The sequence below is a fragment of the Felis catus genome, chromosome C1, assembly GCF_018350175.1.
Source record: "Felis catus isolate Fca126 chromosome C1, F.catus_Fca126_mat1.0, whole genome shotgun sequence".
Taxonomy (NCBI): domain Eukaryota; kingdom Metazoa; phylum Chordata; class Mammalia; order Carnivora; family Felidae; genus Felis; species Felis catus.
This window is the reverse complement of record NC_058375.1, coordinates 154,393,423-154,416,577: the sequence shown is the minus strand read 5'-3', so window position 1 is coordinate 154,416,577 and position 23,155 is coordinate 154,393,423. Positions and strand designations below refer to the sequence as shown.

The 23,155-nt window shown below is 37.4% G+C and overlaps 1 protein-coding gene across 8 annotated transcripts in view; it reads right to left on the bottom strand.

The window, feature by feature from the left end:
• The window catches only part of SCN2A (sodium voltage-gated channel alpha subunit 2), a 142,037-nt gene that overhangs the window by 59,548 nt on the left and 59,334 nt on the right, over positions 1 to 23,155 (bottom strand). For 5 of the 8 annotated variants that reach the window (XM_023259408.2, XM_023259412.2, XM_023259409.2 and 2 more), the window contains exons 4-12: positions 15,813 to 15,902; positions 14,917 to 15,045; positions 14,256 to 14,347; positions 13,105 to 13,377; positions 10,157 to 10,220; positions 8,010 to 8,151; positions 7,687 to 7,893; positions 6,027 to 6,314; positions 59 to 406 (exon numbers count right to left, since the gene is read on the bottom strand). In XM_023259408.2, the coding sequence (XP_023115176.1) occupies positions 59 to 406; positions 6,027 to 6,314; positions 7,687 to 7,893; positions 8,010 to 8,151; positions 10,157 to 10,220; positions 13,105 to 13,377; positions 14,256 to 14,347; positions 14,917 to 15,045; positions 15,813 to 15,902 (1,633 nt within the window). Of the gene's footprint in view, positions 1 to 58; positions 407 to 6,026; positions 6,315 to 7,686; positions 7,894 to 8,009; positions 8,152 to 10,156; positions 10,221 to 13,104; positions 13,378 to 14,255; positions 14,348 to 14,441; positions 14,534 to 14,916; positions 15,046 to 15,812; positions 15,903 to 17,810; positions 18,380 to 23,155 lie in introns of those variants that run through there. The other 3 variants (XM_023259411.2, XM_045033888.1, XM_045033889.1) reach the window with 3 other exon arrangements.

Here is a 23,155-nt window from a genome sequence, read left to right as displayed (position 1 = left end):
CCTCCCGCCTACACCACACAGGTCCCTTCCCAGTGGCTGCAGTTTTCACTGGCCTCACCTCTGGAAGGAGTTGTCCAGCTGGAGACGTGAGAGCAGAAGGCCCCCCCACCAGGGACACCACTCCGTTGCAATCCACGGCGCTGTGCATCTTCCCGTTCACCGGCAGAATGGGGAGTACCCGGGAGGCGCGGCTGGCCTGGCTGACGTTGCTGTGACGCCGCTCTCCGTGTCGGTGTGGCACAAACAGAGAGTCTCTCCGGCTGTCATTGTCTTCAAAGGTGCTGTGCTCATCATCGGCAAAGTCATTCTCAGAGCCAATATCCTTCGCTCGACCTCTGAAACTGAAAAGGCTCGCCCTACTGTTGCGTCTTGGAGAGAAAAGGGAGCCACGGATGCTCAATAAAGACTAGGAATAACAAGAAAGCAAACGAAACACAGATGAAAGGAGTTAAGAGCGGTCATTCAGAAATACGTGAGACTTAACTTGTTGTTTCAGATTTGTTGACTTGCTTAAGGCCAAGTCATTGGATGAGTGGAACCATGGGACCCTGTGCTCACTGCTCGTGGTGTTCTGGCACTCTCTGCTAGGCCCACCTCTTTTTGATTTGCTTTCCCTTTTTCTCCCTTCCTTCATTTTTTTAATTTTCCGCCATTTTCTTCTATTTTACACATGCCTTAAGACAGTCACAAATACCCCTCAACATTGTTTTGTCCCATTATTGGCACTAGAACAGATTTTTTTGCTAGACCCTATTCTAGAAGCCAGCCTCACTTAACCAGCCAATGGAAAGCAATTGCATATACACCTACATTTAGATCCTTTGAAGCCAAAAATACACCAAGAGCTCACTAGCGACCACACCCTGATGCAGACCTTACCACAGAGGAAAATAAAATCAAGCTTGCTGGTAAGTCTGTTTAATTATAGTACAAGGAGCAGCTTTCCCCCTTCCCTTTGCATATTTTATAAAGTCTTCATGAATAAATTAAACAAATCAAGCTGAGAACTTTATGATTCATTCCCTGATTTTCACTCTTCTGTCTCTCAAGAAATCTGAAGAGTACCATATTCACAAAAACCTGGTTTCCACTAAGTATTTGGTCACAGTCATTACCCAGGTTTCTAAATGGCTACATTGTCACTGCCACCATGCAGTTTACCTTGATTCTTAAGCATAGCAGCCTTGAACACAATTAATCACTTCCTGTTTATTACTAGTCTACGTTTATAACTTTACTGTGGTAAACACTTTTGCTCATCGGATATCCACTTCTCCTTCTTCTGTCAACAGTATCCTGATTATCCTTGACAATAATGTTGAGGCAAGACCATGACCCAGGCCTAGCCAATGAAGGTATTCCATAGAGGATCGTGTAAAGATGGGCAGGGGACCCTGCTTGGTCCATTGACAGCCACTTCTTTCTTTTACAGTTGTTGGGAAAAGAGGTGCATTTTCTTTTTTTTTTTAATTTTTTTTTCAACGTTTTATTTATTTTTGGGACAGAGAGAGACAGAGCATGAACGGGGGAGGGGCAGAGAGAGAGGGAGACACAGAATCGGAAACAGGCTCCAGGCTCTGAGCCATCAGCCCAGAGCCTGACGCGGGGCTCGAACTCCCGGACCGCGAGATCGTGACCTGGCTGAAGTCGGACGCTCAACCGACTGCGCCACCCAGGCGCCCCAAGAGGTGCATTTTCAATTGGGGGTGCTAAGAATATTGACTAGAAGTTTGAACTTGCAGTGGGAATCTTGCCACTGTGTTGGAGAAACCCGGGCTGAAATATGGAGAAATGCTTGGCCATAACGTGTTTTGAGCCCTCGAATCCAGCTATGCCCAAAGCTACTCACAGATATTATCTATCTGATTTAATCAGGTCTCTTTTTATTTAGGCTGACTTGAGTTAGAGTTCTATGATTATTAATAGAAAGAATACTGATTTCATCATTTCAATATTATTAGTTTGATCTTTTTCTCTCCAAAGGATTTAAAGCTAACTAAAATTATTTTGTACCTACATACAGTTCATATTCCCTGACCAACAAGTCTGCTTTTGATTTTCTTTTTAGCTAAAGAATAATGTTTCTCAGTAGCGTCAATAAACATCTACAAAACATTTATAAACTTTAAACACTCTCTTATGTTATGGGATTCTATTCATTTACACAAAGAAGCACATTTACTTATTTTTTAATGTTTCTTTACTTTTGAGAGAGAGAGAGAGAGAGCCTACACACAAGCTAGGGAAGGACAGAGAGAGGGGGAGACACAAAATCCAAAGCAGGCTCCAGGCCCCGAGCTGTGAGCGCACAGCCCAATGCGGGGCTCAAACTCACAAACCATGAGATCACGACCTGAGCTGAAGTCAGATGCTCAGCTGACTAAGACACCCAGGTGCCCTCACAAAGAAGCACATTTAAAGAGACTGATCTGCTCCTCCAACAGAATTCATTTCTACTTTTCCTGTTCCCAAATTTTTTCATCTTAGTTCCAACTTCATTAGTTAAATTCCTTCTTTCCTTTATTGTTTTCCATACAAGTAATTATTTTTAAAATTTCTCTTAGACTACCCAATTTCTTTCATCTCCTTTTGCTCTTTTCACAAGATATTTTGATTTAGCCATAAAAACATAAGAATTACAGGATCTGTGACATACTGGTTATCGTCAGCTCAAAAGATAAGAAATGCTTGGCAATAAGAAATAAGGTAGAAATTATATGTATCACTCTTACTAAGAGTTTATATTTTAGCTATAAGTACTCCATTCAGAGCCAATAGAAGGATTGGAGGGAGATAGGTTATAAAATTGCACACAAAGTTTCTCCAAGTTCAAAGGTGAATTATGCCATACAAGAGCACAGTTTACATGAGATGGCTGTATGAAAAACGATTGTGCCCCATCCGCTAGCATCAACTTTTACTGCTTGCATTAATTATATGAATCCATAACAATCAAATGCTGCACTGCAAATAAAGGATGGCCAATAAGAAAAATCTGCCATAACAAATGAATCTCTAAAAAGCAAAACTTAAGAAGGCCGACTATATCTTGTAAAGGTTTCAAAATAAAATGTCCAGATTGTCTTGAGACTTGATTAGAGACTGTTCTCTTGATTTCTTTCTCTCCCCTCTCCCATACTAAAAAATCAAACTGAAGCCTAAGAAATATTTCATACAATCCACCTACTATACTGAAAAATTATAATCTTGCAATAAAAGCCTACATTATATATACTATATATGTATATAATATATATATTAATATGAAAGTATAAATGGTTACCAACACAATTGCCTTTCCATCATGTTACCACAAAACAATAGTTTTAATACTTTGGGGTCTTGGGCTTTCAAAAAATCTAAAAATGGACCTTTCATCACTGTAGCCAGGTTAAGAACCTCTACCTCGCTTGATATTTTCAGTATTACTTCCAGGGATTTGGAGAGTGGAATTAGTATAAATTCAGGATTCTCCCTGTCTCTCTCCCCTCTTCCTCCCTTTCCCTTTCTCTCCCTCTTCCTCTTTCTCTCTGCCTCTCCATCTTCTTAGCTATTTGTTTGACTACTTATCAGATAAAAGGAAAGTCTTTCACTTTTTAAAAATACGGATACCATTTAAGAAACAAGTATCAGTGTGAGCCAGATGGTGCGTGTTGTATAAGTCAGTGATCACTTATCATGCCCAGCTAGCTAGGAAATAGTTACAAAGAAGACAGTACTGGGGAAATCCATGAGCAAAATTTATAGAAATAAGCAGGTCAAAACTTAACCTTTTCAGGCTTCATGATTTCACCTAGAATTAGTTCTACTGGATTTGAAATAAAGCAAATTAAAGAGACTCTCTGTGGCACCTGGTGATTTGCTCTTTCAAATTTGGGCAATTTTACCTCTAGTAAAATTTATTTTATTTTGAAACACCTTCCCTCTCTCCCTCCTTTCCTCCTTCTCTCCCTTCCTTCCTTTCTCTCTTCCTTCCTCTCTCCCTTCCTCCCTTTCTACCTTCTTCCTTTCCTTTCTTTCCAAAATGAAGATGCTGTAAAAAGGGAATCTGATTTTTAAGGAATTCACATTTATTAAGATTAATGTCTCCACTAATTAAATCATAATGATTATGACAACATGAACGAGAATGAGTATAAAATGCAGATATTAAAACCAAATTCTATTTTAAATATGAACTAAACCCCACTAATCCTTTAATCTATCCCATGTCATAATGTTATTTGGACTGGAATGAATCAAGTTGACCTATAAAAATTTTACACCTATTAAATATAAGTTTTTGTGAGACTCTATACTATAAAATGTATGAAGAACAACTAAAATCCTATATATTAATTTTTTAGTGAAATCAAATGGTAAGTTGCCTTATCAGTTTTCTTTTTTTTTTTTAAATATTTTTTTTTCAACGTTTATTTATTTTTGGGACAGAGAGAGACAGAGCATGAACGGGGGAGGGGCAGAGAGAAAGGGAGACACAGAATCGGAAACAGGCTCCAGGCTCTGAGCCATCAGCCCAGAGCCTGACGCGGGGCTCGAACTCACGGAGTGCGAGATCGTGACCTGGCTGAAGTCGGACGCTTAACCGACTGCGCCACCCAGGCGCCCCCTTATCAGTTTTCTTAAATACTCTTTTAGGTTGGGGTGATAAAGTGGAAAGTTCAGGTGGTTCAGTGTCATATCAAATTTGAATACCACCTGAACCCTTAATAACCATATGACATTGGGCAGTTATTTAATTTCACAGGGCCTGATAAATAGTGAAAGTAATATGACGCAGAGCTGTTAGTATTAATTATGATAATGTAAAAAGAATGCCAAGCATAAAACAAGCACTTGACAAAGAATACAGCCTTCTCTTTCTTTTCACATCTGTAGTTTGGGTGATGATTATGGTACCTGCTCAGGGCTGCAGTGACAGATTTAAACAAATTTATATTGAAAGCTGCAATGCACTTTGTCTATCATTGTTGTTCTTTTTAAAAAAAAATTTTAATGTTTATTTATTTTTGAGAGAGAGAGCTGAGGAGGGGCAGAGAGATAGAGGGAAACACAGAACCCGAAGCAGGCTCCAGGCTCTGAGCTGTCAGCACAGAGCCTGACGTGGGGCTCGAATCCACGAACTGTGAGATCATGACCTGAGCCGAAGTCCGGCGCTCGACCGACTAAGCCACCCAGGCGCCCCTATCTATCAGTGTTGTTCTAATTGTCTTTGTTACTGTACAGATACTAAGGTTTCACCACTGGTGAAATTGTCTTCTGAGAACCCGTATTCCTGGTAATTCTCTTGGTAATTTCAAAATTTAAGGATCCTAAATTTCAAAGTTTCCACAGCTTGTGTTAGTACATAAGCCACAGGCATCCAGTGAACATTTACTGCCCTGTAGAATCAAGGGATTCTTTCAGGGCGAATCCCACATTAAACATGAGACAGATAATCAAGTGTCACTCAACACCACTATTTATTTAGTGTCATAAATATTCCTCAGTGCATTTCCACCTAACAATTTTGGCTACACTTCTAGAAAAATTTTGCTTCAGTTCCCCTTGAAATGAGGGTCTGAAGAATGATTCTTCCAATGAGGTTTGTATGTGAATGGGAACAACCACACAGATGGTCTGAAAGAATACACAGTTCACTTCTAGGAACCTGCCACTCAGAAAGCCCATAGTCACTGGGTCCAGGCACAGCAGCATAGCTAAAAACGGATGGGAACCATCTGCTGAGAATTTCTCATGTGGAAACTTGCCCCGAGATGTTTGAGTTTTCAACAAAACCTCAAAACCACAAACCTTCCCAAGCTCAGTGGGGATCTACGCTCTAAAACTGCTTTCTTGGGATTTCAAAAGTCACAAAACTCACAAAGTCTCTGAGGTGATAATCAAAACACTTGATGATCATTACAATTCTGAAAGCACTGTGCCATCCAGGGGTAAGACGGTTTTATTTCTACCAAATGCTGGCGTACCTTTAAAACATGGCTTGCTACGAAAACGCAATTTGTGTAAGCTAATAATATCTTTACCTGGTGTGGAGAAGAAAACCTCTTTTCATATGTCAGCCTGCTTCCTTCTAAGGAAAAACGGAAACCTTTTCTTCTTATGCTGTCTTCGGATTCCGATTTGCGGACTCCGTCTTCTTTGTCTTCTTCTCCAGACTGTTCTTTCTGCTTCTTTTTCTTCCTTCTGTTTTTCAGCTCTTTTTCACTCTTGGAGCTCAACTTTGATGCTACTGAAGAACTCTCTGAGAAAACGCCTATCCCGCCGGCACCACTGAACTCTCTTGATTCAGCAGATGCTGCCGCAGCTGCTGCCTGGAAGGGCATGTGGTAAATGGTAGTTGCATACAAACCTTGCAAAACTCTATCCATGTTTACTGCCTAATTTACTTTTAGTATCATGAATACGATCTTGAAAAACAATTCTCCATTCTGGTCCATATGTTGGAAAACAATGCATTGTCAGTAGACCAATTAAAGAATTAAAGCCAATAGACACGTGGAAGATGATACATGTGACTTTGATGGAAACTTTCAAGCTCTGGCCTCTCCATATGCTCTCTAATTATTCAATAATATGAGCAAGACGTTCAACTATCATAACACAGTTTTCTATGACTTAACCACTATTTTAAGAAGGAAAGAATTCAAGGATTAAAGGTTTCCTATTTCAACCTGATCCATCACACTTCCACGTGACAGTCACTTTTGGCACCCTTCTAAATTAGTGAATTTAGTTCAACCAAATATTTTTATTTTAATAAAATATCCCCCCCCTCACTTGAGTATTTCACTAAGAAATGTACAACAAAAACACATTACAGATCATATATAAGGGAATCCCAGATCATGGCCTCTGAATAAATTTCTAAATTATAACAGCACAGTTTTTGGAAAGATATGGTATTCTATGTTGCTGCTGTTACCCCAGTATATTTTATCTATCTGACCTTTATTAAATATTTAGGAGACTCAGTATTAAAAGGTAACTATAGTTAAGATCCAAGAAAATCCAAAAATAGGCAATTGGATTAGCTAATGCCATTAAGTCAAGGAAATATAATTTGGAGCAATTCTTGCCTTATTCTGAAGTCTTATCAAATCCAAATTAAATTATTTTTACAGGATAGGAGGCAAAGCATGTAGTGATTTACTGAATTTATACACCAGCATTTTTCTTATGCAATCCATAAACTTGCATTAAGCACCCTTCAAATAAAAAATAAATATTAAATAGGTCTTTGTTTTTTCAGATGCTAGGAAATAATCTTCTCAGCTTGACTCTGGTTTTCTGACCTTTCCCACCTCTAGTGACACTAATGAAGAAGTAACTAGAACAAATTCCTCTTCCCCAGAAACATTAAGGAAATGCTTTGATTGACAGCATGTAGGTTTAAGTACTTTGTGAGCTTGAGCAAATGAGGAGTCACAAGGGAGAAAAAAAAAGTCAACAAAGCAATTATAAATTCTCCATGTGTTGATGCCATCAGATTGACAGTAATCATCAACATAAAATAATAATCTCCTACAAACCTAACAGGCTTTTAACACCAAACACATATGACATGTTTCAAATGTCACTTTTATCCACTACTGATTTTGTGTACTAAATGCCACTGTCCTCACCGGTGTGGTCAGAGGACTGAGATCAACAAGCACAAAAGAGCTCTATGCTTGCTAACTATACCTGAGCTTCCTCTTGTTGCTTTTTTAACTGTTCGAGCATCTGTTGAAATTCAGCCTCTTTCTGTTCTGCCTCTTCCAAGGTGGCCTGATTCTGTTCCTCGTAGGCCATGGCCACCACAGCCAGGATTAAATTTATCAGGTAGAATGAGCCCAAGAAAATGACCAGCACAAAAAATATCATGTATGTTTTCCCAGCAGCACGTAGTGTCTGCAAAAATGTAAGAGATATTTATGAAATTTTATATAGATGTTACAGCTTTTATAGCAATTCTCTTGATCTCAGTATTTCATGCCTCCCAGAAGAATCATTTTATCTGTTCTCACCAGTTGGTAAAGGTTCTCCCAGAAGTCTTGAGTCATGAGACGAAATAAGGACAAGAAAGCCCAACTAAAGGTGTCAAAGCTTGTATAGCCATAGTTGGGGTTTCTACCAGCCTTCACACAGATGTATCCTTCTGGGCATTGGCTGTAATTAGATTAAAAGAAAGTCAGGACTGGAAGTCTGCAGGCTGACTTCCCTGTTTTTATAGACGCCAATATCTATTTTATATGACACTAGGGAAAACGGATTTCTCTCAACTTACCCAGCACTTAACCCACTACTATGTGGGCTGATTTACATAATAACAGAATATATTAAGACTCTTTGTGGATTACTCTGTGATTCCTAATTGTCATTATATTTACCATGTCTCCATATAAAAGCAATCACATCATGATTAATATCTTCTGGGACTTACAGACATGATCAGAAAAATAAGCCTACAGGGAAAAATTGATTTTCACTGAAGATATCTAGAGGCAGAGTGACTCTGTGTGTGTGTGTGTGTGTGTGAGTAGGGAAAGGGGTGATGGAAGGATGGATGAGGGCACATGGAGAGGAGGGAATGACTCCGCATATTGAAGATTTCATAGTTATGTCCTTAATGATTAAGCCAAACCTGGCCTCAATATTGTGCCTGATGCTTCTGGGCTACATGATCTCGGGTAAATTTCCTAACTTTGCTAATCCTCAGGCACCTCATTTATAAAAAAGGGCTAATAATCGAAATTGCCTTGTAAATAATTTTTTTTAACGTTTATTTACTTTTGAGACAGAGAGAGACAGAGCATGAACGGGGGAGGGTCAGAGAGAGAGAGCGAGACACAGAATCTGAAACAGGCTCCAGGCTCTGAGCTGTCAGTACAGAGCCCGACGCGGGGCTCGAACTCACGAGCCGTGAGATCATGACCTGAGCTGAAGTCGGACGCTTAACCGACTGAGCCACCGAGGCGCCCCAGAAATTGCCTTGTAAATATATAAGTATTGAATAAGATATCATATGTAAAGCACTTAGTATTACAGACAAGGAATTAAAATTAGTTTGTTTTACTTATCACTGGGATTTGGAGATAAAGGCAGCACAATATTTATCATATGAGTCAAATGTAAAGCCATTGAAATTTTGCTACAGGTATTAATTATTAATAGCCACAATATCATCTTCCATTGAAAAAACATTAGAATTCTTTTGTGATTCTAAATTCTTGGGAAATAGGGGAAGGTAATTATTTCTCTGAATCTTCCTCGGCTTTAGCTCCAAGGGCAACACTTCTTTTTTTTTTTTTTTGAATTTTTTTAAATGTTTTTTTATTTGGGGGAAATAGAGAGACAGAGTGGGGGAGGGGCAGAGAGAGAGACACAGAATCTGAAAGCAGGCTCCAGGCTCTGAGCCTGTCAGCACACAGCCCCATGAGGGGCTCCAACCCACAAAGCGTGGGATCATGACCTGGGCCGAAGTCAGACGCTCAACGGACTGAGCCACCCAGGCGCCCCCCCAAGTGCAATACTTCTTAATAACAAATATTCACACATCAATCATAATAATCAAAAGCACATATTGAGTCCTATAATAACTATTTATTCGCTAATCCATTTAATTCTCATAGCAATTCTATTACACTAACCATTTATTACATGGAGAAACTAAGGCACAGAGAGGGTATATGTTATTTGGTGGAGTCAGGCTTGAATCCATGCAAACTTCCCAGTCTATGCTCTTAACCACTTTGCTAAAAGATGCTCGACATACACTCACCATGACTCAGATACTGTCATTATCTTCAGAGATCTTACATCTGAAGCCATGGAGACTACATTAGCATATAAAAAATATCACACTTACAAAAGTACATGCTTATGAATTCCATTAACTTAATCTTCTAATACATATGTACTGCTTTTTCAATTTTCCATTTAACTAATTTGGAAGATTAGCTGTGACCTAGTATGGAAAAATAATTGCCGCATATGAGTGTGTGAAGGAGGTGAGAATCCACACTTATTTCAGCTATTTTGAGAATCAGCGTGAAGTAGAATTTATGGAGGGCCCTGAATGAGGAGTGAGCGAGGGCTGGGTGGGTGGGAGGTGGCGAGTTATTGAGGCTGATGGAGCAGTGTGGACTGAAACTCAATATGAAACATCACTTACCCTGCATCTGAGCTGTTGCCACAAAGCAGAGCGTCATTTTGCCCTTCCAAAAAATAAAAGTGACCTATTTAAAGAGGGAGGAATTGAAAGAATCATTAAAAAAGCCCTCAAAACACTTCAGCCATTGTGTTTAGGTAATAAACCTTACAATTTTTTCAACCATAATGAAATGGATAAAATAATAAATATGTATATGGGCTGAATGAAAATATTTCAATAATAACTGAATACTAAACAAATACCAAAATACAAAGTCTTCAATTAAATAAATGTTTAGAAAATGTTTAAAAATAATTTGGGGCTGGGGGAATGAATAACTATCATAATATTCTCATATCAGCATTTATCGCAAATATAAACTCAAATTGCTTGGGATGGTTAAAAAAAAAAAAAGAGTTGCCAAATTAAGGCTGGTTGGCACAAAAAGTGAGAGAAAGGGATGCCTTGTTGTTCTGAAGTGCTTCCATGCAAGTAAAATTTGACTTTAAAAGTACTTTTTTTCCTGGACTCGAAATAGATTCAGACATTTTTTTTTCCTACCAGTTTTAAGTTAATTTCCTGTGAAAAGTGGCTTAGGTGTTTTTTCTTTCTATGATGCTCTATATAAGTATTGTGTTTTGGATTTTGGCATGATTACTGTCTTTCAAAGGAACAGAATAAACTTGTTTCTTTGAAGATATATAATTTTCTAAGTATATCTAATTTCTATTCTTTTTTAAAAAAAATTAAAATGTTTATTTATTTTTGAGAGAGAGAGTGCAAGCAGGGAAGGGACCGGGGGGGGGGGGTGGGAACAGAACATCTGAAGCGGGTTATGCCCTGAAAGCTTGAGCAAGCCCCATGCAGGGCTCAAACTCATGAACTGCAAGATCATGACCTGAGCCAAAGTGGGACCCTCGGCCGACTGAGCCACCCAGGTGCTCCTATCTAATTTCTATTCTTAGGGAATACCTATATATAACCTTAATAATCTGCAAAGATGATCTTATAAAACATGCACATACATAAACATACATATTTACATATTCTCATACAAAAGCACACCAACACAGAAACATTAAAACACATACATGTACCCCACAAAAAATTTATTGTATTTAGGACTACTTAAAGCCTATGTTGAAGGAATACCCTAACATATTATGCAGGGAAACCTGGGTCATAGTTTTGTAAAACATTTTAGACTTCACCTCACAATATGTACCAAAAAATATTTCCAGATTTTTAAAGATTGAAGATTTAAAAACAAGTCCATTAATTTAATATATAAGCTTTGTAAGTGTTTTTTTATGTAGAATATATGGGGGGCTGCTTTACATGCAGAATATCTAAATGAAGTTTTACGATCTCTGAACTAAGAAGCATTTTCTAAACTTAAGTAGAGAAAACTGAAAACAAATTTGATGACTATATTGCTAGAAGTGAAAATCACTTAAATATCAAAAACAAGTAATAAGATGAAAAAGAAGCTATATTTGCCAAAGAAGACAAAATGCTAATGTGCTTGATAAATGAAAGAATTCATGTGAATTCTCCAAAGTATACTATCACTTGATGAACTGAGTAAAAAAATCAACAGGTAATTCACATTTTATGAAATATATAACTTGCTAATGATACTAATAAACATAGTTTAAAAATTTACTGCAATTAAAATTAAGGAACAAGAAGATACACGTTTCTTGCTACCAAAGGGTTTTAAAATACAGTCACAGTCAATATTAAGGGGAGTTCAGTAAGGTGACCACTGTGTAAGGAGTTTACAGTGGTATGATCTCTTCTGAGAGCAATTTGACACTCTGTCTCCATAGCCTTAATCTGGTTATACCCTTTGACACTGCCTTTCCCTGCCCTCCCCCTTTCCCAATATTCTATTAATAGAAGTTTATCTGAAGGAAACAATCAGGAAAAGAGAAAAGATTTATGTGCAAATATTGTTATTGTGCTGTTATTATAATATTAATAAATAGGAAACCCCATAAATAATATTTAAAATTTTTTATTTATCCAATGGATCTTAATTTCTGTGATAGAAATCTTCATAAGAATATTTACTCTTAAAAGATGAATATAATTTGGGAAAGGATAAAATTTCACATGGTTCTAAAAACCATGAAGGATACCTTAGAACAAGTATCCCAGTGGAATAGTGATAATCTAAGGACCAATGGAAATTGGCTAGCTAATTGTATACGGAGAGGGAGGGACTTGGACATCCAAATGACAGAGAGGCTGGCTTCAATGATAAGAAATTATATTGAAGTATATGATATTTATGTTTATTCTGATGTCCATCCCTAAATATAATCAAACTATACTGATAAACAACTCTAAAACAATGACTGACACCAAAAGGATAAATTGGAATAACAGAAGTTGGGTGTGAGTTTATGCTTTCCTATTATCAATAAGCGAATGGCTGGATTGGGGTTGCTTAAATTTCTGATGAGTACAAAAATTTAGATTTTCATCTCGGTGAGTGACTTCTCTATTTTCAGGCATATCATATGCACGCAATACATATAATGAGTCAACTGAATAGGGCCAGATTATTTTTCCCCAGTCTTCTTAACAATGCACTTAAGCACAATACACTGAATAGTTCAAACTACTGGTTTATTTACTACGTGACTGAAAACTCCTGATTAATGCCTAGCCAATATTTTTTTGTTTATGCCACATAAAATTGTATTGCTTTCCACACTGGTTTAGGAAAAGATACATTTTCGAGTGGTAACTTTGATCATACTGATTGATAAGATAGGTGAGGGGAAAAAAGCAGTAAAATATCATTATCATATATCATAAATATCATTTGATTTCTGTATTGCATGTTATCTAAATTGGTTAAGCCATTTGGTTTACATTAAAATGGAGACAATTTCTACTATATGTATTTTTTAATATTTAAAGGACTAAACAACTTAATGGTTAAAAGTATATCTTACTTTTATCCTCAATGTATTCATCCCAGTTAAACATGCTCACTGTCCTATTGAAAGTGGTACCATTCCCATCCAATGAGTTATTAAAGAAGGAAGTGATGTTTATTTCAAAGGATGAATTATCTGGGGGCCATTGCAAACATTTATTCCGCAGGTTGCCCATAAACAGCTGTAGTCCTATTAGTGCAAACACGCTCAGACAGAACACGGTCAGAATCATTACATCAGAGAGCTTCTTCACTGACTGGATCAGGGCCCCTACAATGGTCTTCAGGCCTATGAATAAAATCAAAGGGAGGAATTTAAATATACTATTCAATAGCTACTTTACCGACAAAAACATCATGAGCTTGTCCTGGAAAATAAAAATGTCATGCAGAATGCCAACAACATTAGTTTAATGTTTGTGATTGAATAAGATTTTCATGAAAAGCCTGCTAGCTGGTGAAAATGAATGAAAGCAGAACTTGTATGTCCATTAGAAAACCGTGAATGGAAATGAACCAAAAGTGTATTTCCAAATACCCCTCAGAGCAAAAGAAATGATTTTATTATTCATGCTTAAACACCAACCTTGTGTAAATATTTTGCTTTTATTTGCAGATGTCTTACTCCCTAACCTCTTATTGATTTTAGAAAAATCTATATGAATAGAGTAGTAAGAAATCATGAAGTCAATGGATTATGAGGTTACATATTTGTGAATTCTGCAAGCTGGAATATGGGTTAAAAAAGGAAGACATCTGAAAACTGAGCCCCATGCAGCACTCATGCTATCTCTCACTCTTTCATTTATCTGCAGATAAGATAATCACCAGTTTTGGACCTAAATGGTCAAATTTGCATGAGTCTGAATGCCTCATAGTTTAGCTTCTATGCGGAAAGCTTGACGTTACGGGATGCAAACCATGTAGCCTGTTACTGCAAATGCCTCATGCAAAAACTTGTTAAACTCAAAGGCTGATTTAGAACGGTCTTAAAGAAAGCAAGAAGTAAAAAAGCAAAGAATCAAATCCATCCAAAATATGATGTCCTGATTCTTGCGTTTTTACATGTTGATTTGCAACATCTGACAACAAAAGGCTATGCACAAAAGCTGTGATTGTAGTGCCAATGCAGCTAAAGTCAGCCTCGGTGTTTAACCTAGCTCTCACCTGGAATGACTGAAATTGTTTTCAGTGCTCGGAGAACTCTGAATGTTCTCAACGCTGAGACATTGCCCAGGTCCACAAACTCTGTCACATATCTGTAATAGGGAGTTCACACACAACACAATAACAAAACACAAGAAACAGTTGGAGATATAAGGGGCCTACCACCTTATACCAGTTTCTTCTTACCTGGAATTACAGAAATAGTTTTCAAAGCTCTCAAGACTCTGAAAGTTCGAAGAGCTGAAACATTGCCTAGGTTTACAAATTCTGTTACATACCTGTAGAATTAAATCAGAGTTATTCAGAATTTAGGGAAATCTAAGTCTATGTTGGTCTTTCATCAAGACCTTTTCAACTTCAATGAGTGTTGGCATCAGATTTCCCAATTAAGAGAAAAAGGGTGTTGTCTTCAATCATAGTCTATGTTACTTCGGAAATTGTATTACTCTACAGTGCAAACTGAATCAAAAGTTAGATAATTTACTACTAGATTCCTAATTTCTCCAAAGTGCATAATTGATTAGAAGAAAAATATTCTAAATTCCCATGATAACTAAGAAAAACACTTGATCTGTCAATGGAAGCCACCAAGGAGAAATACAGCATGGGCTCCCATCAGTGATTTATTATTCCAGGATGGAAAATGTATTAAGATACTTACGCAAAAGTAATGACTGTGAAATCCAACCAATTCCATGGATCCCGCAGAAATGTGAAATCTTCTAAACAAAAGCCTCTTGCAAGTATTTTTATAAGTGATTCAAAAGTATAAATTCCTGTAAAGGTGTACCTGAGAGGAAATAGCCAAGCCCACATTAAAGATCTAGTATGTAATTTACATGTACATGTTTTAAAGGAAACTTAACAAAAAAAAAAAATTAGAAGCTTTCAGATGGGTCTATACTAGTCTCCCAATGATGTAAGAAGCTTAAGTAGAGTTTAAGGCAAAAGAAACATTACATTCTGAGAGACATTCTCATTGACTATAAGTAAATAAGTATTGTATTTGCTACATGAACTAATTTGAGGGCCCAAATAATATGCTTCTTTTCTTCCCCAAATAATATGGTTCTATAGGATGGTACCTGAAATACTCTAGCTTTGAGTCTGATTTAAGCAAATAGGTATTAACCCCCAAATTAATGAAGCACTGCATTTCATAAAATATGCATCATTTAGAGCCATGACATATATACTGATAAAACATAGAAAAGTGATAGCCATGACAAAAAGAACATACAAACTAGGCATAATTTTTACCATTGGATATTAGTAATCACTGATGACATTCAGAAGGGTATGAGACTCACAAGGAAGATAAAGGGCTGCAAATATTGGCAGTTGAACAAGTGCAGTAATTTGAGCTAATGAATGAGCCACTGCAAGCTTTACCCTATGGGAAAGTCGTGGTTGAAATGAACTTTGAATCATTGTTTAAACTTGTCTGGTTAGGAGTAGCTAGTATGATTTGCTAAAGAAAATGATGGGGTCTCAAGATAGTAATTTAAAATACAAGGGTTGACAATACTGAAAAATATTTTTTTATTTTCTACTTACTCCACATTCTTTGTCCAGTCTGGAGGGTTACTCATGGTCATAAATACACAGTTGGTAAGAATGGTGCACATAATGAGCACATTGAATAAAGTAGAAGAGTATTGTCAAGGAAGACAAAGATCAATGGGAAATCTCACTCTTATGCCCCGCCTTGCCTTTTACACCATGAAGTTTAGAACTTTTATGCTCTTATTATTTTATTCTGCAGTTCATCTTTTCCATTTCTGTAATTCAACAACCACATATTTAGGCCATGTCAGGCCAAGTCATCAACTATTTTGAGGCCATTTAGGTGTTTTTAATAATTGAGAATAAAGATTTGGGTTCACCGGTAAATAATTTATCAAGTTAAGTTTTTTTTTAAATGACAGACTCAACAACTGAACTGCAAGTTCAGCATGTGTGTAAATCCCGACAAACATTCAACAAAAGAATTTAAGTGATGAATTAAATGCATTATAATTCCATTAAAAGGATCATTTTGGCAGAATGCCTTTAATAAGATCCTTTCTGAGTGGAGGGTATAAGTGCTCATAAAATTCTGAACAGTAAGAAAAGGTGCTTGGTATTAGTGATGGCATTTCTTGGGTTTGTAATTGTGGCCAAATGACTTATTGAACCTGATAGTTAGTTCAATTCTCTATAAAAGTGAGAAAAAATAACCATTTCACAGGATTGCTATGAGGATTAGTTAAAATATGCAAAAGCTCCTACACTTAATGTGCTTAATAAATTACTTTCCTAACTTCCTGAATCATAAAGAACACTACTTATAACATCTGGTTTGTGTCACTGTACCCACTTGGCCTTTGTAGACATAGCCAATGCCTTTCACTTTCCTTTACACTGAAAAACAACAACAAAAACTATGCGAAAATATTCAGTAATCAATTAAAATGACTTTCATATATAATAAAAAGCACAAGAAAGATTCAGTTGTAATTATGCAAAACAACAACCTTTATTGATGTAAACTTAAACACAGTGATAAAAATCCCCGAGATTGAATAAATGCTATTCGTAACCCTAATTACTTGTCATTTTTATTATACATTTTCACATTACTGACACATAACAAAATAGTAACATGATTTTAAGTGCAGTAAAATGCGCCAGTGAGTAGTCAATGTTGCATTAATCTATAATGGAAGTTTTTTGCACCTACAACTGCCTTTAGTCAAAGCAAGAATTCATTTTTTGCTTTTACTAACAGTGATATAAGGCGCATGCTTAATTCTCAGCTTGTTCAAATGCATCCACATGCAAACAGTCCTAAGTGAACGATGTCGATCAGCCACGTGAGGGCACTACAACCTAGAGAACACAAAGAAACACCATCTCGAAGAGACCTATTTTTCCTTAATTGCTAAAAATAAACAAAAAATAAGATAAAATTGAAGATGATTCGCTATTAGTATATACAGCCAGAAGACCTTCTGTGTCTGCTGGCCTGCAAGGTTCTACTAGAGAAAATAACTCCCTTTGGCAGATCGGCACCATTCTAAATGCATGATTCTGAACCTCAACAGTCCTCTACACAGTCCTGCATTTCTCCACTTAGCTCCATCTCCTACCCTCTGCAAAGACAATTTCATTTCATTCATTCTCCAATTCAAACATTCTCCAATCCCCTCTGACCTCCAACCCTCTTCCTTCCCTCCCCACCTGAAGCTGATGTCCTTATCTCTGACTTCACTGAGAGAAAAGATAGACTGCCATATCTCTACTTTCCACCCCTGAGTTGATAAACTCTGGAGGTTTTTGGACTTATCCTTTCTTCCTTCCTGTTTCAACAGGGAAAGTTTTCAATTCCCCCCACTCATACTCTGGACATCTTCTTCCTTTCCAGAATACTTCAGAAATCTCTCATCTTTTCTCTTACCTTCATTATCTCCCACACTAGTGGGGGCTTCTTATCAACATAAACTTGCTTGAGCCTCTCTTGTCTTGGGGGAGGGCAGACTTTCTTGTAATCCCAAATCTTTTTTAACTACTTACCGCCTTAACTTTTCTGGATTTCACAGCCAAACTTCTTGAAAAAGCAGTTTATCTTTTTTTCCCCCTCATGCATCCATACCATTCTTAGCTGACTAGCTTTTCTTTCTAACGATGGCAGACTCTGCATGTTTTGCCACTAAAAACAAAAGGGCAATTTTGAGTTCTTATTTGATTTGCTCTCTCAGCAGTATTCAGCAAGGAAGATTCTTACCTTTTTCATGTTTTCTTCCCTTCTCTTTCATGAGGTCCTAATCCTCTGGTTTCCTTAGGCCTCAAGGGCAACAATTTCTTTGTATTCTTTGAAATGTTGCAATTTCCTTTTGAAAAGGAGCCGGTATCTCGGCCATTTCTCCCCTCTCCTTTATTCATCCGAGTAGAGTTCATCAACCCACAGAGCTTCAAGGGCCATTTATGTACACACCGTCTCAACTGTTTCTCTCCAGTTTAGGCCTTTCTTCTGAACTCTACACAACCAAGTGTTCAAATGACATCCGCACTGCATATCTCATTAATATTTCAAAATCATTTACAAGATTTTGGGTTCTAAAACTGGACTAAAAATATCTTTTCATAGTGCCTTTCCCCCTCCACCACCCCACCCAGGACTGCACCTTTGATTCCCTACATCTTATAAAATATCCCATGATCTAGCCAGAACCTAGAAACAATCTTGGATTCTTCTCTCTCCCTAGACCTCTACATCCAATTTAGCACCAAGTAGCATCAACTCTATCTGCTATCACTGAATTCAGTGCACTTTTGCATCCCCATATCACTACAAAGTCAAGTGCCCACCAAGTGTGACTGAGATTACTGCAGTTTCCTCCAAACTAGTCTCTCTGAACCCACGTTTAGTTCCTTTCAATCCATTCTGCATACTGTGTCAAAATGACCCATGTAAACGCAATTCAGATAATTTTAATAGCTTTCCACTATTCTTGGGGTGATGATCAAATGTTTTAACACAGTCTAGGTTCTAGGAGGTCCAGGCCTTGTCTATTCCTCTAATTTTGTATTCTTTACTCTTTTTAAAAAATGTTTATTTATTTTGAGGGAGAGAGAAAGCCTGTGCACATGCACATTGGGGAGGGGCAGAGAAAGAGGGAGAGACAGAATCCCAAGCTGGTCCTGCCTGTCAGCAAAGAGCCGGACATGAGGCTTGATTTCACAAATGGTGAGATCATGACCGGAGCCGAAATCGAGAGTTGGACGCTTAACTGACTGAGCTACCCAGGTGCCCCTGTATTCTTTACTCTTGATTTCACTCTGCCCAGTCCTGTATTACTGTAATTGTTTTAGATCATCTAATGAAATATTCTCATTCTCAAAGAAGGCTCTTTGCAAACTCCACCTCTTCTGCCAGGAAATGTTCTCTCCCGCACTATAGCCAACTCATACTTGTTCTTAAGTACTCATTTTAAAAATGATTTTTGGTAGAAATTTATTCACCATAGTACCTCACCTGTTTAGGTCTACCAGTTGTATATCCCTGCAGCATCTTTTACTAGTCTTGCAATGACTAATTTTAATGCTGGTCTTTTCTTCTACTACATTGTCAGTTTTGGGAGGGCAGATACCATGTCTGTGCTGTTCGCCACTATATGCTTGCCATTTTGCACAGTCAGTTGACTATTGAATGAAATAAATTTTGCAACTCATTTATTATTAAACGGAATAACAGTTTTCCTTTCTAATGATTTTCGATGATGTATTGATTGACATGGGATAAAAATACAGCATGAAATCTGTCTTCAAATATATTGAGTACAAAAGTCTCTACACTTTTTTTTTGAAAGAGAGGACAGAAGGCAAACATAAGGTAGAAATTAACAGCCTCGAGGTATTTATGTCACATAATAACCTGAGCCATGGTTTTATGACCCTTAAAAAATATGTACCCTTTTTTTTAAGCTAAGCAAGATTCACTTTTTTTTAAAGTTTATTTATTTATTGAGAGAGAAAGCATCAATGAGGGAGGGAGGGGAAGAGAGGGAGAGAGAGAGGGAATCCCAAGCAGGATCCTCACTGCCAGTGCAAAGTCCAGTGTGGGGCTCGAACCCATGAACCATGAGATTATGACCTGAGCCAAAACCAAGAGTCAGATGCTTAACCGGGTGAGCCACCCAGGTGCCCCTATTTACTCTTTAAAATGGTAGAATTTAGTTAAATAATGAAGTAAAATATATATTTCAATATTAACAAATAATAGAAATGATTATTGTCCCATAAGTCACAATTAATAAAGCATTTATACTCAAACAGGAATTTTCCACATTACCTGACTATCCTTTTAATAATAAAAAATACATTTAAGTTAGAGATCCTGAGAGACACTAAGGAAAGGAAAGGAAATAAAACTATTTTGCTTTAAAAAAAATTTTTTTAACGTTTATTTATTTTTGAGACAGAGAGAGACAGAGCATGAACAGGGGAGGGGCAGAGAGAGAGGGAGACACAGAATCTGAAACAGGCTCCAGGCTCTGAGCTGTCAGCACAGAGCCCGACGCGGGGCTCGAACTCATGGACCGTGAGATCATGACCTGAGCCGAAGTCGGACGCTTAACCGACCAAGCCACCCAGGCGCCCCGTAAACTATTTTGCTTTTAAAACAAAAGATAACTAGATTTAGGTTTTCTGCTTTTGATTTAATAGGTATCTCTAAATAGGGTGTGTCATTATTCATCAATTTTAAAAAATCACTGTGGACTAATTTTATCAGTCACATACTTTTAAAATTCTTGGAATTCGGTGAGTGACTTTTTGTAGGGTTTCAGATAATCATAATAAATATACAGATACGAAAAAATGTAGGTATGGGTTTTGCATTGGTGATATCACACATTGAAAAAGTATAGAAACTCCACATCAAGGGGGCTTTCAAGGGGCAAGAACTAGTAATAAAACCTGTAAATCTTGTATTATTTTCTAAATATACAGGCCAAGACATCAACTAGAGTATATTTTTCAAAACAACAATGTATCCCAAAACAATATTTCCTTAAGAGCTTTGGAATATAAAATAAAATGGAAGCAGACTAACCTTATATAATTTCAGGGAAAAAGGAGTTTTTACATCTATTAATTTATTATTTAAAAAAATTTTTTTAATGTTTATTTATTTTTGACAGAGAGAGACAAAAGGGAGGGGCAAAGAGAGAGGGGGACACAGAATCTGAAGCAGGCTCCAGGCTCCTAGCTGTCAGCACAGAGCCTGATGCGGGGCTGGATCTCATGAACCTCAAGATCATGATCTGAGCTCAAGTCAGATGCTTAACTGACTGAGCCACCCAGGCACCCCTCTATTAATTTATTTATACCTTGATGAAAATGTGTTAGCTTTTGATTTGATTGATATTAACCTGTCAGTTGGCAAATGTAAAATATTTTCTGTGTGTATATGATTAAATGAAACTTCAAGTCTCTACTGAAGACGGTTTATGTAGCCTTTGACATGGAACCTGAATATTTAAAATATTGACATCGCTACCCTCAGTTCCGTGTAGATAGGATGGAGTAACATGATCTTTAAAGCAATGAAAGATGGACCAGATGCTTCCTTTACCAACCACATGGGTTCCAGCAAGTTAATTCTGTGAAAATCAGTTTTCTTACATAAATATAGTCTTAATACTTCCCTTAGAAGATACAATTATTTTTATTACTAGTAACCATTTTTTATTAAATCATTCTATTATTCCTCTTTTAGTGTTTTTTTAAATTGATATTTGAGAAAGAGAGAAAGAAAGAGAGACAGAGAGCGAGCGCGCGCGCGAGGGAGGGGGAGGGGCAGAGACACAGAGACAGAATCTGAAGCAGGGCCCAGGCTCCAAGCTGCAAGCATAGAGCCAGATGTGGGGCTCAAACCCATGAGCAGTGGGATCATGATCTGAGCTGAAGTCGGATGCTTAACTGACTGAGCCACCCAGGCGACCCATTTTTTTTGCTTTTTGTTGTTGTTGTTGTTGTTATTCTTAAAGAAGGGAAAGACAGTTTGTGAGTCTGTTCAGGGACTTTGTAATATTATATAATATCTGGAGAAGTTGCAGAGGAATGTTTAACTCTAAACTAGAGGGAGAAAACAATTTGATGTCAGAGTTTTGTTTTCTTTTTTTTAACATAAAAGTGGAAAATTCAGAGCAGAGTAGGAGAGGCCTCTTTCTACATATCAGTGCATATTTCTAGCCCAGCAGAAATATTGACAAAATGTCACATATATACTTTTAACTCTTGATTTGTTTCATTCTATGATTAACCATCTCCTTAACTATGTGATAATGGGTGGTAACTTTTGAGCATCACAAGCAGGGGAAATGGAAATCATAAGTTTCCTCCCCTCCTCTCCTACAGACCTACCTAGTTCTTTGCATGGAAAACCATAACATTTTTTATTTCTATATAAATAGCATATAATTTTTGAATGAGCTGAAAAGTCTACTTGTTATTTAATGAATTAGCCACTGAGAATAACCTTTGAAATGCATACAGACAGCAATATTGACAGTGAATCTAGTACGTTATACCTGAGAGTCTTCTGTTAGGTGGAAAATGCAAAGGGCACCCGGCTGAGAGTCAGAAGACCTGGTCTGAAGTTTTAGTTTTGTCACTGATATAAAATATAGGCTTAGAAAGGGAGCAAATGTGCCTGGGGACTCAATTAAATTGTCTGCAAAATGAGAAGGTTGAAACCAATCAGATTGTGTTTTAGTCACTTACAGCTCCAAACTCTGGTGCTATATGAACATTTTGTTTGCAAAGTGAAGCTGGGAGCGAATAGTGATTTATACAGTATTCTTTGTGGAATTCTTTAGGCAGTATGAGAGTTTTCCTTTACTAATCTCGCAGTAGTTACTGCTTGGATGGTAGCTACTGCAAATAAAATGTCTATCATAGCAACCACACATCAAGTACCTACTATGTGCTCGTCATGAGGCCAGGTACTTATCATATATTTTATTAGCATTAATGCATAAATTTTGATTACAATTTTATAGATTGAGAAACTGAGATTCAAAACAGTTGTAATAACTTGGCCCAAGGTCGTAAAGCAATAGGTAAATTTCAGAGGCGGGGTCTGAATCCAGGTTTTCTGATACCGACAGCTATTTTTCATTTTCTCACTCTGTGTGAATCACCAGCCGTCTACACTAGCTGTGTGATTTGGAGTGTCACAGGTCGCTGGCATGACTTTACATACCATGTGAATACTGCTGTCTCCTGCCGTTTTATCTCCAGCCCAGCCCTCTTCTGAACTCCAGACTTACATACCCATCTATGTACTCAACTCCTCCACTGACTAATAGCCATCTCAAAAATATGTTCACGTCTCATCCAACTGCTCAGAAAAT